Genomic DNA, 13,922 nt, shown 5'->3' with positions numbered 1-13,922 from the left:
GAGATCTGACTGATCTTGGGGCAATCATTTTATAAAATCAGATATGAAAAAAAATAGATTATTAAAAATCCTTTACATTCAGACTTGCAGACTTTTGTTTAAGAATTTTTTTTAAAAAAATGTTCTAGATCCCAGTAAGAGATCACCCTCACTACTATTAAAAAATTGATGAACAATGCTACAATTATGAGGCTGTACATTTCCAACCAAATCTTGATTATTTAGATTTTACAGTTCTCTTTGTCCTCCACCTCCTCCACCCTTCTACCTTTCTCTTCTTTCACTGCTTGTTAGTATGTAGACCAGAGGTTGGGCAGGGGTAGGGAGATGTGAAATTCCAATTTGCTCCTTATTAGCAGGTCTGGAGAAAAAAGGTTTGGTGGTGTAGGAAGCTGAAAAGAGGAGCTGTAATGGCCTTTTCTGGATAATCTGCAAATTTCAATTAGCTATACTGCCCCATCCCCCAATTCCTCCAATAATCTGGAGCGGCCTGCTTTCCAAAAGCTCCTCTGAGAACCTTATATCATCTTGAAAGCGTGACTCTCTCCCTTTGCCTTTACCCGTCCCTAGATTCTCCAAAGGCTCCTAAAGAAATAAATGTCGTGAACTTGACTGGATTCCTGACCGTCAAGTAGAGCAAGTCGGTCTGGCGGGTCGAAAGTGGGTGATGTTCACACTTTGAAAGGCAATTGAACTATCGAGGTCACAGAGATCCTTCTAAAATATTATACCCTGGGCATCCATCCATCCATCCACCCATCCTTCCATTCACCTGGACCTCAGGTACAGGCCAAAAACGGCAAACCGGGTCTCAGGGGCCCTTTCAATACCAGCACCCACAGGGTCTGAGGGGGGATGGTGCTTTTTATCAATCAATCAATCGTATTTATTGAGCACTTACCGTGTGCAGAGCACTGTACTAAGCGCTTGGGAAGTACAACCTGGCAACATATAGACAGTCCCTACCCAACAGTGGGCTCACAGTCTAGAAGGAGACAGAGAACAAAACCATACTAACAAAATAAAATAAATAGAATAGATAGGTACAAGTAAAATAAATAGAGTAATAAATATGTACAAACATATATACATATATACAGGTGCTGTGGGGAAGGGAAGGAGGTAAGATGTGGGGGGTGGAGAGGGGGACGAGGGGGAGAGGAAGGAAGGGGCTCTTTTTATGGAGGGGGGCTCTTAAAGGGCTGTTTTTACATTCATTTCTTGCCCCGAATCAATGCCACGGAATCACAGATGCTATCATCTTTCAATCAATCAATCAATCAATCGTATTTATTGAGCCCTTACTGTGTGCAGAGCACTGTACTAAGCGCTTGGGAAGTACAAGTTGGCAATATATAGAGACAGTCCCTACCCAACAGTGGGCTCACAGTCTAAAAGGGGGAGACAGAACAAAACCAAACATACTAACAAAATAAAATAGAATAGATAGGTACAAGTAAAATAAATAGAGTAATAAATATGTACAAACATATATACGTATATACAGGTGCTGTGGGGAAGGGAAGGAGGTAAGATGCGGGGGGTGGAGGGGGGACGAGGGGGAGAGGAAGGAAGGGGCTCTTTTTATGGAGGGGGGCTCTTAAAGGGCTGTTTTTACATTCATTTCTTGCCCCGAATCAATGCCACGGAATCACAGATGCTATCATCTTTCAATCTATCAATCAATCAGTCGTATTTATTGAGCACTTACTGTGTGCAGAGCACTGCACTAAGCGCTTGGGAAGTACAAGCTGGCAACATATAGAGACAGTCCCTACCCAACAGGGGGCTCACAGTCTAAAAGGGGGAGACAGAGAACAAAACCAAACATACTAACAAAATAAAATAAATAGAATAGATAGGTACAAGTAAAATAAATAAATAGAGTAATAAATATACATATATACAGGTGCTGTGGGGAAGGGAAGGAGGTGAGATGCGGGGGGTGGAGAGGGGCCTCAGGTAGAGGCCAGGAACGGTAAAGCGGGTCTCGGGAGCCCTTTCAATACCAACACCCACAGGGTCTGAGGGGGGACGGCAGTTTTTATGGAGAGGGGGCTCTTAAAGGGCTGTTTTTCCATTCATTTCTTGCCCCGAATCAATGCCACGGAATCACAGATGCTATCATCTTTCGCCTGCACGTTTTTAAAAATCGAAGTCTTAAAAAAAATCTGGATATCTGCGGGTTTAGGCCTCAACGCACCATGAGGGCCTGGCATTTATTTATTTCTGGCGCCCCAGTGGGGACCGGCCGTGTGGGCCGTTGGGGGTGGGAGCGTGACTAGGCGGCCTCCCCGCCTCGGTTTAGTGTGTTAGTACAGTGCTAAGCGCTTAGTACAGTGCTCTGCCCACAGTAAGCGCTCAATAAATACGATTGATGATGTTAGCGGAGATGGGGGGGGGGGGTGTTGCTCTGGGCCGGGGCCTTCCCCCCGACTCCCCCGGAGGCCATCCTCCAGGAATCATCATCATCATCAATCGTGTTTATTGAGCGCTATGTGCAGAGCACTGTACTAAGCGCTTGGGAAGTACAAATCGGCAACATATAGAGACGGCCCCTACCCAACAGTGGGCTCACAGTCTAAAAGGGGGAGACAGAGAACAAAACCAAACATGCTAACAAAATAAAATAAATATAATAGATACGTACAAGTAAAATAAATGATAAATAGAGTAATAAATATGTACAAACATATCATCATCAATCGTATTTATTGAGGGCTTACTATGTGCAGAGCACTGTACTAAGCGCTTGGGAAGTACAAATCGGCAACATCTAGAGACAGTCCCTACCCAACAGTGGGCTCACAGTCTAAAAGGGGGAGACAGAAAACAAAACCAAACATACGAACAAAATAAAATAAATAGGATAGTTATGTACAAGTAAAATAGAGTAATAAATATGTACAACCATATATACATATATGCAGGTTCTGTGGGGAAGGGAAGGAGGTAAGATGGGGGGGATCACTGCCTTGGTTTGGTGTTTGTGTTTGTTTTTTTCCTCCCGTCATCATCATCATCAATCGTATTTATTGAGCGCTTACTATGTGCAGAGCACTGTACTAAGCGCTTGGGAAGTACAAATTAGCAACACATAGAGACAGTCCCTACCCAGCAGTGGGCGCACAGTCTAAAAGGGGGAGACAGAAAACAAAACCAAACATACCAACAACATAAAATAAATAGGATAGATACGTACGAGTAAAATAGAGTAATAAATATGTACAACCATATAGACATATATGCAGGTTCTGTGGGGAAGGGAAGGAGGTAAGATGGGGGGGGGATCACTGCCTTGGTTTGGTGTTTGTGTTTGTTTTTTTCCTCCCGTCCTTTTCACCCACCCAAAAACCGGCGAGAAAGAATGACTCCCAATATGTCTGGTCAAATCCATCTATATTATATACACAGTTCTTGAAAAGGGGGGGGGGTAACATTTAAAACCACCCTTGGAGGGGCGAGGGCCGTGCGTCAGGCCTCCCGAGGGGCCATTTAGCGACTCTGCATTTACTCAATTCCTCAGGGAGGAGGAGGAGGAGGGAGGAGGAGGAAGGATGGCGCCCTCCGCCCCTCCCCCTCTCCCCTCAGAGCGGGAGAGGCGCTGGGACAACTACGGTAAAGGGCGCGAGCCCGCGCGGCTTTTTTTTTTTTTCTGGGTGCGCAGCCATTACGGTAGGGGCCGGGGAGGGGGGGGGCGGGTATATTACGTGCGCGACGCCGGGCGACGAGAGGACGTTGCGTGCTCGCTCGCGCCAGGCGGGTCTCCGCGTCTGCCTCGCGCACTCGCTGAAAGGAATTGGCGCCGTTCGAGTCCAGGCGGGTCCGCTCTGCAGCACGAACCCTCCCTCCTCAGCCGCCGCCGCCGCCGCCGCCCGGGGGGCCGAAGATCATCAGCAGCCGCCGCCGCCGCGGGAGCGGAGCCGAGTCTCAGTCAGCGCCGAGCGGTGAACCGGGGCCCTCACGATGAGTTCCTCGCCCGTGAACGTGAAGAAGCTGAAGGTGTCGGAGCTGAAGGAGGAGCTGAAGAAGCGGCGCCTCTCCGATAAGGGCCTCAAGGCCGAGCTCATGGAGCGCCTCCAGGCCGCGCTGGACGACGAGGAGGCCGTCGGCGGCCGGCCCGCCCTGGAGCCCGGCAACGGCAGCCTGGAGCTGGGCGGGGACCCCGCCGGCCGCCCGCACGCGCAGTCCGCCGGAGCGGGCCTCGAGCGGGAGGCCGCCGCCATGGCCGACGACGACGACGACGACGAGGAGGAGGAGGAGGAGGAGGGCATCGCCGCCCTGGACGGCGACCAGATGGAGCTGGGGGAGGAGAACGGGGCCGCGGGGGGCGCCGACTCGGGCCCCATGGAAGAGGAGGAGGCGGGCGGCTCCTCCGAGGACGAGAACGGGGACGACCAGGGCTTCCAGGAAGGAGAGGACGAGCTCGGGGACGAGGAGGAGGAGGCGGCCGCGGCGGCCGACGAGAACGGACACGGGGAGCAGCGGGAGCAGCAGCAGCAGCAGCAGGCCCAGGCGGCGTCGACGCCACAGCCCACGCCGCCGCCGCCACAGCAGCAACAACAGCAGCAGCAGCAGCAGGCGCCGCCATCGTCCCAGCCGCAGCCCCCGCAGCCGCAGCCGCGCGGCGGGGCCGCCAAGGAGCCCGCGGGCAAGAGCGGCGGCCCCACCTCGCTGTTCGCCGTGACCGTGGTGCCGCCCTCCTCGGCCCGGCAGGCCCAGCAGCAGGCGGGGGGCAAGAAGAAGGCGGAAGGCGGTCGCCCCGGGGCCCCGGCGGCGGGTGAGTCGAGGGGGGGAGGGGGACGGGCGGTTGGGGGGCGGATTGTGTGGTGAACGGTCGCTGGGGGGGGGGGGGGCAACGACACGACGACGTGCGGCGGGGGGGGCGCTGCGGGGGAATCCCAGATTAGCCGTGTGTGTGGTGCGTGTGTGGCGGCGGCGGCGACTCCATTATCGCGCTCGAGAGGCAGGGGGAGCTGTAGCCGCCGCTCAAGGCGCGCGGGGGGGGGGGGGGGCCTCCGTCCTCGGCGGTGCGGGCACATGGCGCGCGTGCGCGCGCAGGGGGGGGGAGGGTCCCCTGGAGCCCTCACGTTGCCGCTGTATTGTGCAAGGAGCCGGGGGGGGGTTCGCCTGACGTCACTTCCGGCTCGCGCGCGCGCGCCGGGGGGGGGGGCGGGGGCTGGTTCGAACGGCGACCAGTACAATGCGGAGCGCGCGGGCGGGCGGACGGGTGGGAAGCAGGAAGGGAGAGCGCGAGCCCCGCGCCCCTCCCCCACCGCGCTTCGGCCTGCACGTGGGCGCCAGCCTCGCGAGCCCGGCCACCATTCTACACTGCGTCACAACCGACACCCCTCCCCCCACCGCCCTCTTTTTTTTTTTTTCTTTTTTTTTTCTTTTTTTACATTTTCCCTTTCGTCCGTGTGGGTGATCTGAGAGAGGGATGGCGACGGGGCCCCGAGGTGCGGGGGGGGCTGCAAGCTTTTTGGGAGGGCGGGGGGAGCCCTCCCGCTTTGTCTGAGGAGGTGCCCGTGTTCCAGGAGATGGCAAAACAGAGCAGAAAGGCGGAGACAAAAAGAGAGGCGTTAAGAGACCTCGCGAGGATCACGGCCGCGGCTATTTCGAGTACATCGAAGAGAACAAATACAGCAGGTAGGAAACGGTCGATCCCTCATCATCCCCCCCGCCCCCCTTCCTTTTCCTCAGGAAGGCGCGGGCAGCCGACTGAAGGCGCCGTTCTCTTTTCAGAGCCAAGTCCCCCCAGCCACCGGTCGACGAGGAGGACGAGCACTTCGATGACACGATGGTTTGTCTGGATACTTGTAAGTGAAACTGCCGGAGACTTCCCGGGCCTCGGCGGGAAGTAGCCGTCCGTCGTTAATTGGATCTGATGCGAGGAACGTTCTAGATGAGGGAAGTAGCCGTCCGTCATTAATCGAGTCTATCAATTGTAGACGACTACGGCTTTTCAGGCTGCTAGGATCCGAATGTAGAATCGACTCCCCTGAAAACTGTTGTGAGTGGTGGTCGACTACACCCGTGTAAAGACAGGGTACTTTAGGGGCGCTGAGCCGGTGGCCTTCTCTAATATATCGAGTGATTGCATTCCGAAGTAGATTGAACTGGAGAAATGTTAACCTTGAATGCTTTAGAAAGAGTAAATGACAACTGTGAAGATGGGTAAGCTAATCAATGTCCCCAGTAGAAAAGCTTATTATATTGTGTTTATGCATTCTTGTGTGCTCAGTTCAGAACTCCCTTTAAAAAGGCTTAATGCCTCTCTGTTGCTTCTTGGGTTATTTTGCGCTGGACATCACCAGTTCACGTGTCCCAGTAACGAACTTTCCCTTTTAGCGCACACGTTTATTCCCTTTTCTTAAAGTAAGACGACTGTAATATTACTTTCTCAATAACTGCTGTTTTGTTCTCAATTGCAGTTCAGTAGCTGCTGCTTTAACATAAGCTGGTGTCTTCCCAAAGACCTGGGGCAGCAGCCGTGGCAATCATTGAGCCACTAGCTTTCTTCAGCAGCGAATGGTATCAATGGCAGCACTGTAATGCTGCTGCTTTTGCCCAGATGGGTTGTAATTCAGTATGTGGAAGCATTGCAAACCGCTAAGTGGGCCATGGCTGTCTTGTAGTTAACAGTTAGTCGTACAAAGTTCCTAGGTTATTTTGAATAATGGGCAGGAGTTGAAAACTTAGTCAAAGGGCTTAAAAGGGGAGCAGTTGATACCCAGGAAAGGAAAGCATCAACATACTGTAAAGGTTTTTTGTTTTGGGGGGTTTTTTTTTGTTTGTTTGCTTTTGGTGTTTGAGTGGAAGGTTCCCCCCTCCCCCCCCCACCGAATATTGAAGCTTAGCTCATTCAGTTTAATTATGAAGTGTAGCAGGTCCAAGGGATAAACTTCACATATCGGGCATCAACATTTAAGAAAAGTTCAAAGGAAAGGTCAGGACTTTAGTTATCTATCTGAGCTCTGAACTACAGCAGAATTGCCCCCTTTTTATAAACACGAAGGAGGGTCAGGTGGATCGATTGTGGATTGGCAACCTCAAGTAAACCTATATTGTACTCATGACAAGACTAACTCAGTGAACGGTACTAAAGGAGAATGTTAACTAGCCACAGGATCCAGAAACGTGTTTCATCCAGTTGCTGTCCTCTCCCCTCTTGCAGTAGTATCAGGAAGGAAAATAGTTCCCACAGAAAGGGAGGAGGAAAAGGTTAAATCCCTGGATAAATAGTTAGCTCTTGCCAAGCATATTGGATCGTCACATGGGTGGGTCAGAAGGAGAGGAAGGGCTTGGAAACAGGAGTTAGAAGCTTCTATTTAAAGGCGGTACCACTCATGAAACCTGGAGAATGTAGATCGTTGAGCCGTTACGGTAATCTGTGTTTAACAGACCCTCAGCTCAAACCCCTACCTCAAAGCAATTTGTCATGGCCTCTGTACCTGTGGCTGTACTTTGGCACTGGTAAATTCTACCGAGCAACCTCTTGGTTCTGACTTCACTTTGTGATTTCCTGCCATCCTCTACTGTTTGGCTCTAAATCAAGGTAAAGAGCAGAGCAGGTATGTATGCACCCTGCATTATATCTTCATTACTCGTCATTAGCAGTAAAAATATTGACGACCCCCCCCCCCCCCTCCCCCATACCCCGAGTTACCTGTTCATTATAGCCATTTAAATAACAGGTGTGTATATTTATATATGTCTGTATAACCCCAGCTCCTCCCACTGTAGAACTGTGGTGGGAGTGGTGTTATGACCTGATGGGGAGGAGTACTGCTCTGTACGATGCTTGACTCAGCGATACCCAACTGCTGAACCAAAGCCCAATCAAATCAGGAAACCTATGTTCCCATTTCACATTGAGATTCATGTGTTGGACTAGAAAAGCTAAAAGAAAACCCTTGCCACTTATTGTACTTACAGATAATTGTGATCTGCATTTTAAAATCTCAAGAGACCGCCTCAGCGCTTCCTCTCTTACAATGGAGAGTTTTGCCTTCCTTTGGGCTGGAGGAAGAGCTTCTTATGGAGTTTCTAAAGGCAAAGTTTGCTTTGAGATGAAGGTACGCCCAAACGTTTGAGGTGCAAAGTGTTGAATTTCCTGTTTTCGTTCCTTTAACTTTAATGCCAGAAGAGGGGAGGGGAACAATCAAGTTCAAGACATTTTCATGGGCTAGAGAAACCTGGCACGAGAGCAGGTTGTTTGGTGTTTGTGCAAGGCAGTGGAAGTTGAAACAGTTGGGCAGAAGTGAGTGGATATTGTTTCAGAATGGATAACAGTTCTCTTCCACCAGGTTACCGAAAAGATTCCAGTGAAGCATTTGTATACAAAAGACATTGACATACATGAAGTCCGGGTCGGCTGGTCTTTGACTACAAGTGGAATGCTGCTTGGTAAGGTCCTAAACTTCCATTTGAGTTCCCAAGCTGTGGGAGATGATAGACCCAAATTGTGATATTGCAAGCAAACTTTTGCTGCGTCTAGTTTTAAATGGTGTTAAAGGCCAGTATATTCTTGGTGGTGTGGAATCGTTTTTTAAATGAGAGTGTGTGTATAATCCAGTCTTAATGTCGTTTTGGAGTATTTTCCCAACTCTCACTGATTGAAAACTGGAGAAAAGGAATATAGAAGCAATATTAGATCTTAAAGGGCACTTTGGGATTAAGAGTTCTTGAACCCTCTACTTCCATTAGAAAGCCCGTTTAAATGTTTCTCCTTGTTTTTCAGGTGAGGAAGAATTCTCTTATGGCTATTCTCTAAAAGGAATTAAGACATGCAATTGTGAAACCGAAGACTTTGGAGACAAGTTTGATGAAAATGATGTGATTGCATGCTTTGTTGTAAGTAGTCTCAAAGTATGCAAAGTTTGAACGATATCTGTTTTTATTTATATGTCATGGGCCATTTGGGAAGAGCCGAGGTCAAGTCAGACACCACTGGACACTAACCACAACGGTGGGTCTTGAGAGAACTATGGGATTTTCTTTGAACAGGGTGAGGTATACAAACCGGACTTGGTTTTGGGAAGGAAAGGTGGTCTTGAGTTTCCCTTAAGATGGTTGTCCAAGTCCTGGGGTGGTTAGGTTCAGTCTTACAGTCATCCTGTGAGAGGATTACCAGAAATATCTTCGCCAGTAGTCTCTTCCAGTGTTTAATCCAACACGAATTCAGCAGTGTTTTCTCAGAGCTAACATTAATGCACTGCCTTTTTTAAATTCAGGCAAAAAGGGTGTGAGAAATGGTAACTGGTTAACTTGGTTTTTATATACATTTTTTGTTTTGACAGAACTTCGAGGGTGAGGAAGTGGAGCTCTCCTATGCAAAGAATGGACAAGACCTCGGTGTAGCATTCAAAATCAGCAAGGAGGTTCTGGCCGGTCGGGCTCTCTTCCCCCATGTCCTGTGCCATAACTGTGCAGTGGAGTTTAACTTTGGTCAGAAGGAGGAACCTTATTTCCCGGTCCCCGAAGAATATACTTTTATCCAGAAAGTTCCCGTAGATGATCGGATCAGGGGGCCAAAGGGCCCCGATGAGAAGAAGGACTGCGAGGTAAGTTACTGTGCTCGTTCAATGTGTACTGCTTGGAGAAATACCAAAAAGTCCTAGTTTATGTTCAAGTTTAGCGGTAGCTAGTGGGCTTGTTGGCACGCATTAAAAATCCACATTGTCACTTCTTGGTTTGTTCGTATCATTTCAGGTCGTGATGATGATTGGTTTGCCAGGAGCTGGAAAGACTACCTGGGTTACCAAGCACGCAGCAGAGAATCCTGGAAAATATAACATCCTTGGAACAAATACTATCATGGATAAAATGATGGTAAGTGGTATCATTGAGGGTGCGGGGTGTGTTTTAGGCCAAATTTTGAGGGTGGTTGTTTTTTTTTTTTTTTAATTGGGGAAAGGGGACTCTAAAGAAGAAATTAATAGTTGATTTAATACCTTGGGGGGGTGGGTCATTATCAGACGTACTGCGCATTTACCATGTGCAGATCACTGTATTGAGCACTTGGGAGGACAGTATAATACTCTAAAGACAAATTCCCTGTCCACAGTGTAGTGGGATCTTTAATTCTGTTCAAACCATATTCTGACCATATTATACTTAACAAATAACTCAAAAAGAAGGTAAAGTCATTGCCAGAGTACTCTCGATCCCCTTTTGCTAGAACTTGGAGTAAATGAGTTGTAATTAGACCTGAAGTCAGAGGACCTGGCTGGGCTTATAGCAAATAAAACCCGGTCATTTCCAAACACTCAGCTATTCCCATTTGAGTTTAATTTGTTTGTGGGAGTTCTAAGTCTTGGACTATTGCATGGAGTATTGAAGCAGTTGTGTGTGGGTGAAAATCACAATGCACACAGTTCTATAATGGAGGGCTTATGTTCCTGACAAATTTATTTATTTATTTATTTAAAAAGGTGGCAGGCTTTAAAAGGCAGATGGCTGATACTGGAAAATTGAACACCCTGTTGCAGAGAGCCCCACAATGTCTTGGAAAATTCATTGAGATAGCTGCTCGTAAGAAGCGGAACTTTATCTTGGATCAGGTAGAGTGTGGTGTTTGAACGTGGGGGTTTGAATATTCGTTTGAAATTTGATCGTCAGACTGTTCTGAATTTGGGATTTTAGGGCGAGTCATTGGGCTGTTTTATCTATGTATGGCACCAAAAGGAGAGCCAGTGAACCAAACTTATGTATACCTGAGTCATCCTTAAAGTTGCCGAGACTGTCAAATTTTATCTCACTTTGGGCCCAAGTTTCCCCAAGCCCTCAAATCTGTCATCAACTAGCTGGGTTATGTGCTGGTTGTGGACTACAACTGCCAAATGCTGACTTTGGTTTTGGTGTCCTTATATTTTAGACCAATGTGTCTGCAGCTGCCCAAAGGAGAAAGATGTGCCTGTTTGCAGGCTTCCAGCGCAAGGCTGTTGTTGTTTGCCCAAAAGACGAAGACTACAAGCAGAGAACACAGAAGAAGGCTGAAGTTGAGGGGAAGGATCTCCCAGAGCATGCAGTTCTCAAAATGAAAGGTATGGGACTAAAATCTGAATTTGATCCTGCTTCACAAATTTAGCAGTGCTAGTTTTGGGTGTGGTTTGATTTTTTTTTTTTGGGGGGGGGGGGTGATAGAACAATCCAGAAGGGAAAAGTTGTCTGTTAGAATCCATCAGAATATTAGCTGTTTTTTCATATGGTCTCGAATCTCATGTTATTTATGGATTTTCATATCCTGAGTGATCTCTTTATCCCCTCCACCCTCAGGGAACTTCACGCTGCCTGAGGTAGCTGAATGCTTTGATGAAATAACCTATGTAGAGCTGCAGAAAGAGGAAGCCCAGAAGCTTTTGGAGCAGTATAAAGAAGAAAGTAAAAAATCTCTGCCTCCGGAAAAGAAACAGAACACTGGCTCCAAGAAGAGCAACAAGAACAAGAGTGGGAAAAATCAATTTAACAGAGGTGGTGGCCACAGAGGGCGTGGTGGATTCAATATGCGTGGAGGAAATTTCAGAGGAGGTGGTAAGTTTTTGACCTTTTGTCTCTGGGGTCATTGCTATTTAGGAATGAACATAGATCAGGGATCAAATTATGGCTTAAAACTTGATTTATTTATTTTTTTTACTTTGGTCTTCTAGCTCCTGGAAACCGTGGTGGCTACAATAGACGAGGCAACATGCCGCAGCGGGGTGGCGGCGGCGGAGGTGGAAGTGGTGGCGTCGGCTATCCGTACCCTCGGGCTCCTGTCTATCCCAGCAGAGGTGGCTATTCCAACAGAGGGAACTACAACAGGGGTGGCATGCCCAACAGGGGAAACTACAACCAGGTAAACATTTTTGGACATTGAAGCTAGGATAGCTGTATCTGAAGATTGTTTATGAGGATAAACTTGTCTGCCCATTTCTTGGAAATGGTTGTGATAGAGATATTTTTGGAAGGGTGTAGCAGAGAATGCCCCTTGTCTCCTGGAAAAAGAAAAATCTGTGACCCATCTTAAGAATTGTAATGCTGCAACTCTGAACCTATAAGGTACATTCGCAGATGTCTGTGGACCTATAGAAGCCAACCACTGGGTAATTGGATAGAAATGGAATGGTTGAGGAATGCAGGTGTCCTCGAATTTGACTAATGTGCACAAAGACAGACGTGTCGGTCGTCTTCCCAATTGTCTGAGATCGGGAGAAGGAGAAATGCATTATGCTTTCTTGTCAAGGGTATATGTTAACTCAGCGTTTCTACTTTGTAGAACTTCAGAGGCCGAGGAAACAATCGTGGCTACAAAAATCAATCTCAGGGCTACAACCAGTGGCAGCAGGGTGTAAGTACTTATGCATTTATTCCCTTGATTGGTGATTGCCCCCAAGTTGGAACCAATATCAAAGGCTTGTGCATTATAACTGGCCCGGGGTTTTTCAGCTGTTCGACCAAACTGAGACAGAGTGTGAGCCATCAGTTAAGTTTAGTCCCGTGTGAGGTGTAGTTTGCTCTGGGTGGACCAGATTAGTCTTCAGGGCTCGCCACAGTAGGGCTGAAGTCGAGGTCTCATCTTGATTTGTTTGGGGGTGGGGGTTGGGGATGTATTACTGTGACAGGCAATAACTTCCCTCATTTTTGAACTTTCTGCTGAAACTGGTTGTGAATTCCCATCGCAATTCTTTCCTAACTATGTTGCATAAATGTTAATGCTAACTAAAACACGGACAACTTAATTGCTTAGAGACCATCGCCTGGAGTGACATGTCTCTCTGAAAGATTATTCTTTAAAAACGTGTACATTTCTCTCTTGCAGCAATTCTGGGGGCAGAAGCCATGGAGTCAGCATTATCACCAAGGATATTATTGAATACCCAAATAAAAACGAACTGATACATATTTCTCCAAAACCTTCACAAGAAGTCGACTGTTTTCTTTAGTAGGCTAACTTTTTAAACATTCCACAAGAGGAAGTGCCTGCGGGTTCCTTTTTTAGAAGCTTTGTGGGTTGATTTTTTTTTCTTTTCTTTTTTGTACATTTTTAATTGCAGTTTTAAAGTGAATCGTAAGAGAACCTCAGCATTGTGCACGATAAGAGAATGTGTCAGTATTTCAGGGTTCTACATTTTATCTGTAAGATGTGACTTTTTTTTTTTTACCACAACAAAAGTAAAATGTTGCTTTGTACCTGGTGTCTTTTATTAAGGATTTACTCCCCCCATTTCTCACGGAGAATAACAGTCGGGAGTCATTGTCACAATACAATAGAAATGTTAGCAACCGGATTCATGTAAGGGCTGCGGCCCTCATGAATTGCATAAGACTATGTACTGCTTATATTACACTCCATCCTCTCTGTAGTTCTTGGTGGGTGGAGGAGGGGGAAACCAAGCAGTAGTTTCTGGCAATAACTGGGATGGCTTTTTATAGCAATGGGATTGGCGTAGCTGAGGGGGGGAATAAAGGGTGAAACTTGGAGCCAAAATAGGGAAGATGGAGTGTATGTAGAAGGGCTCTTTAAAATGTAAAAACTTGGTTGCATTATCTGTGGAGGCTCAAACTTGTGAAGGTTCAACACCATAATTTCTTTCCATTTGTTCTGCATTTTGATTCTGAAAAGAAAGCTGGCTTTGCCCATTTCTTATTAAACAAAACTTGTTGTAAATCCAGTTGTCTAATGGGATCTATATGAAGTTAGCTATGTCTGTATACCCTTTCTCCCACAAAATACTGTATACCTAGTGTGCTTGTAGTAGTTAACTCCACCATCTTTGTAAGCTAATGAAGTTGTGAGTCACCCATTTATTTCTAACTTTTAATCATGTCAGTTCTTGAATGGGTATCTCCTTAGCCTGCTGATTTCTTTTTCTTTCTAAAGAAAGTGGGTGGAGAAATTAATTTAGACGTTTGTTTGCAATAAAATAAAACTCATTTTA

General features: G+C 47.4%; 1 protein-coding gene across 2 annotated transcripts; it reads left to right on the top strand.

Annotated features, from left to right (window-relative positions):
* The first annotated feature begins 3,770 nt into the window (after positions 1 to 3,770).
* Positions 3,771 to 13,922, top strand: HNRNPU (heterogeneous nuclear ribonucleoprotein U). 2 transcript variants are annotated; one of them, XM_038761430.1, is made up of 14 exons: positions 3,771 to 4,780; positions 5,541 to 5,649; positions 5,746 to 5,819; positions 7,939 to 8,078; positions 8,310 to 8,409; positions 8,744 to 8,856; positions 9,303 to 9,566; positions 9,715 to 9,834; positions 10,437 to 10,565; positions 10,880 to 11,048; positions 11,281 to 11,535; positions 11,652 to 11,839; positions 12,260 to 12,331; positions 12,803 to 13,922. In XM_038761430.1, the coding sequence occupies exons 1-14, from the start codon at positions 3,967 to 3,969 to the stop codon at positions 12,854 to 12,856; spliced, it is 2,601 nt and encodes an 866-aa protein (XP_038617358.1). In that variant the 5' UTR covers positions 3,771 to 3,966; the 3' UTR covers positions 12,857 to 13,922. The 2 variants fall into 2 exon arrangements, with proteins under 2 accessions (XP_038617358.1, XP_038617357.1); XM_038761429.1 differs by having other exon boundaries at positions 3,772 to 4,780; positions 5,538 to 5,649.

The sequence above is a fragment of the Tachyglossus aculeatus genome, chromosome 19 (assembly GCF_015852505.1).
Source record: "Tachyglossus aculeatus isolate mTacAcu1 chromosome 19, mTacAcu1.pri, whole genome shotgun sequence".
Taxonomy (NCBI): Eukaryota; Metazoa; Chordata; class Mammalia; order Monotremata; family Tachyglossidae; genus Tachyglossus; species Tachyglossus aculeatus.
This window is presented reverse-complemented; position numbering and strand designations above follow the sequence as displayed.

Bases quoted from the DNA above. Each gene is read 5' to 3' on its own strand.
- HNRNPU (XM_038761429.1), top strand. From the start codon at position 3,967: ATGAGTTCCTCGCCCGTGAACGTGAAGAAGCTGAAGGTGTCGGAGCTG. The intron at 5,650-5,745 runs GTAGGAAACGGT...TTCTCTTTTCAG, and splicing joins GAAGAGAACAAATACAGCAG to AGCCAAGTCCCCCCAGCCAC. The intron at 9,835-10,436 runs GTAAGTGGTATC...TTATTTAAAAAG, and splicing joins CTATCATGGATAAAATGATG to GTGGCAGGCTTTAAAAGGCA.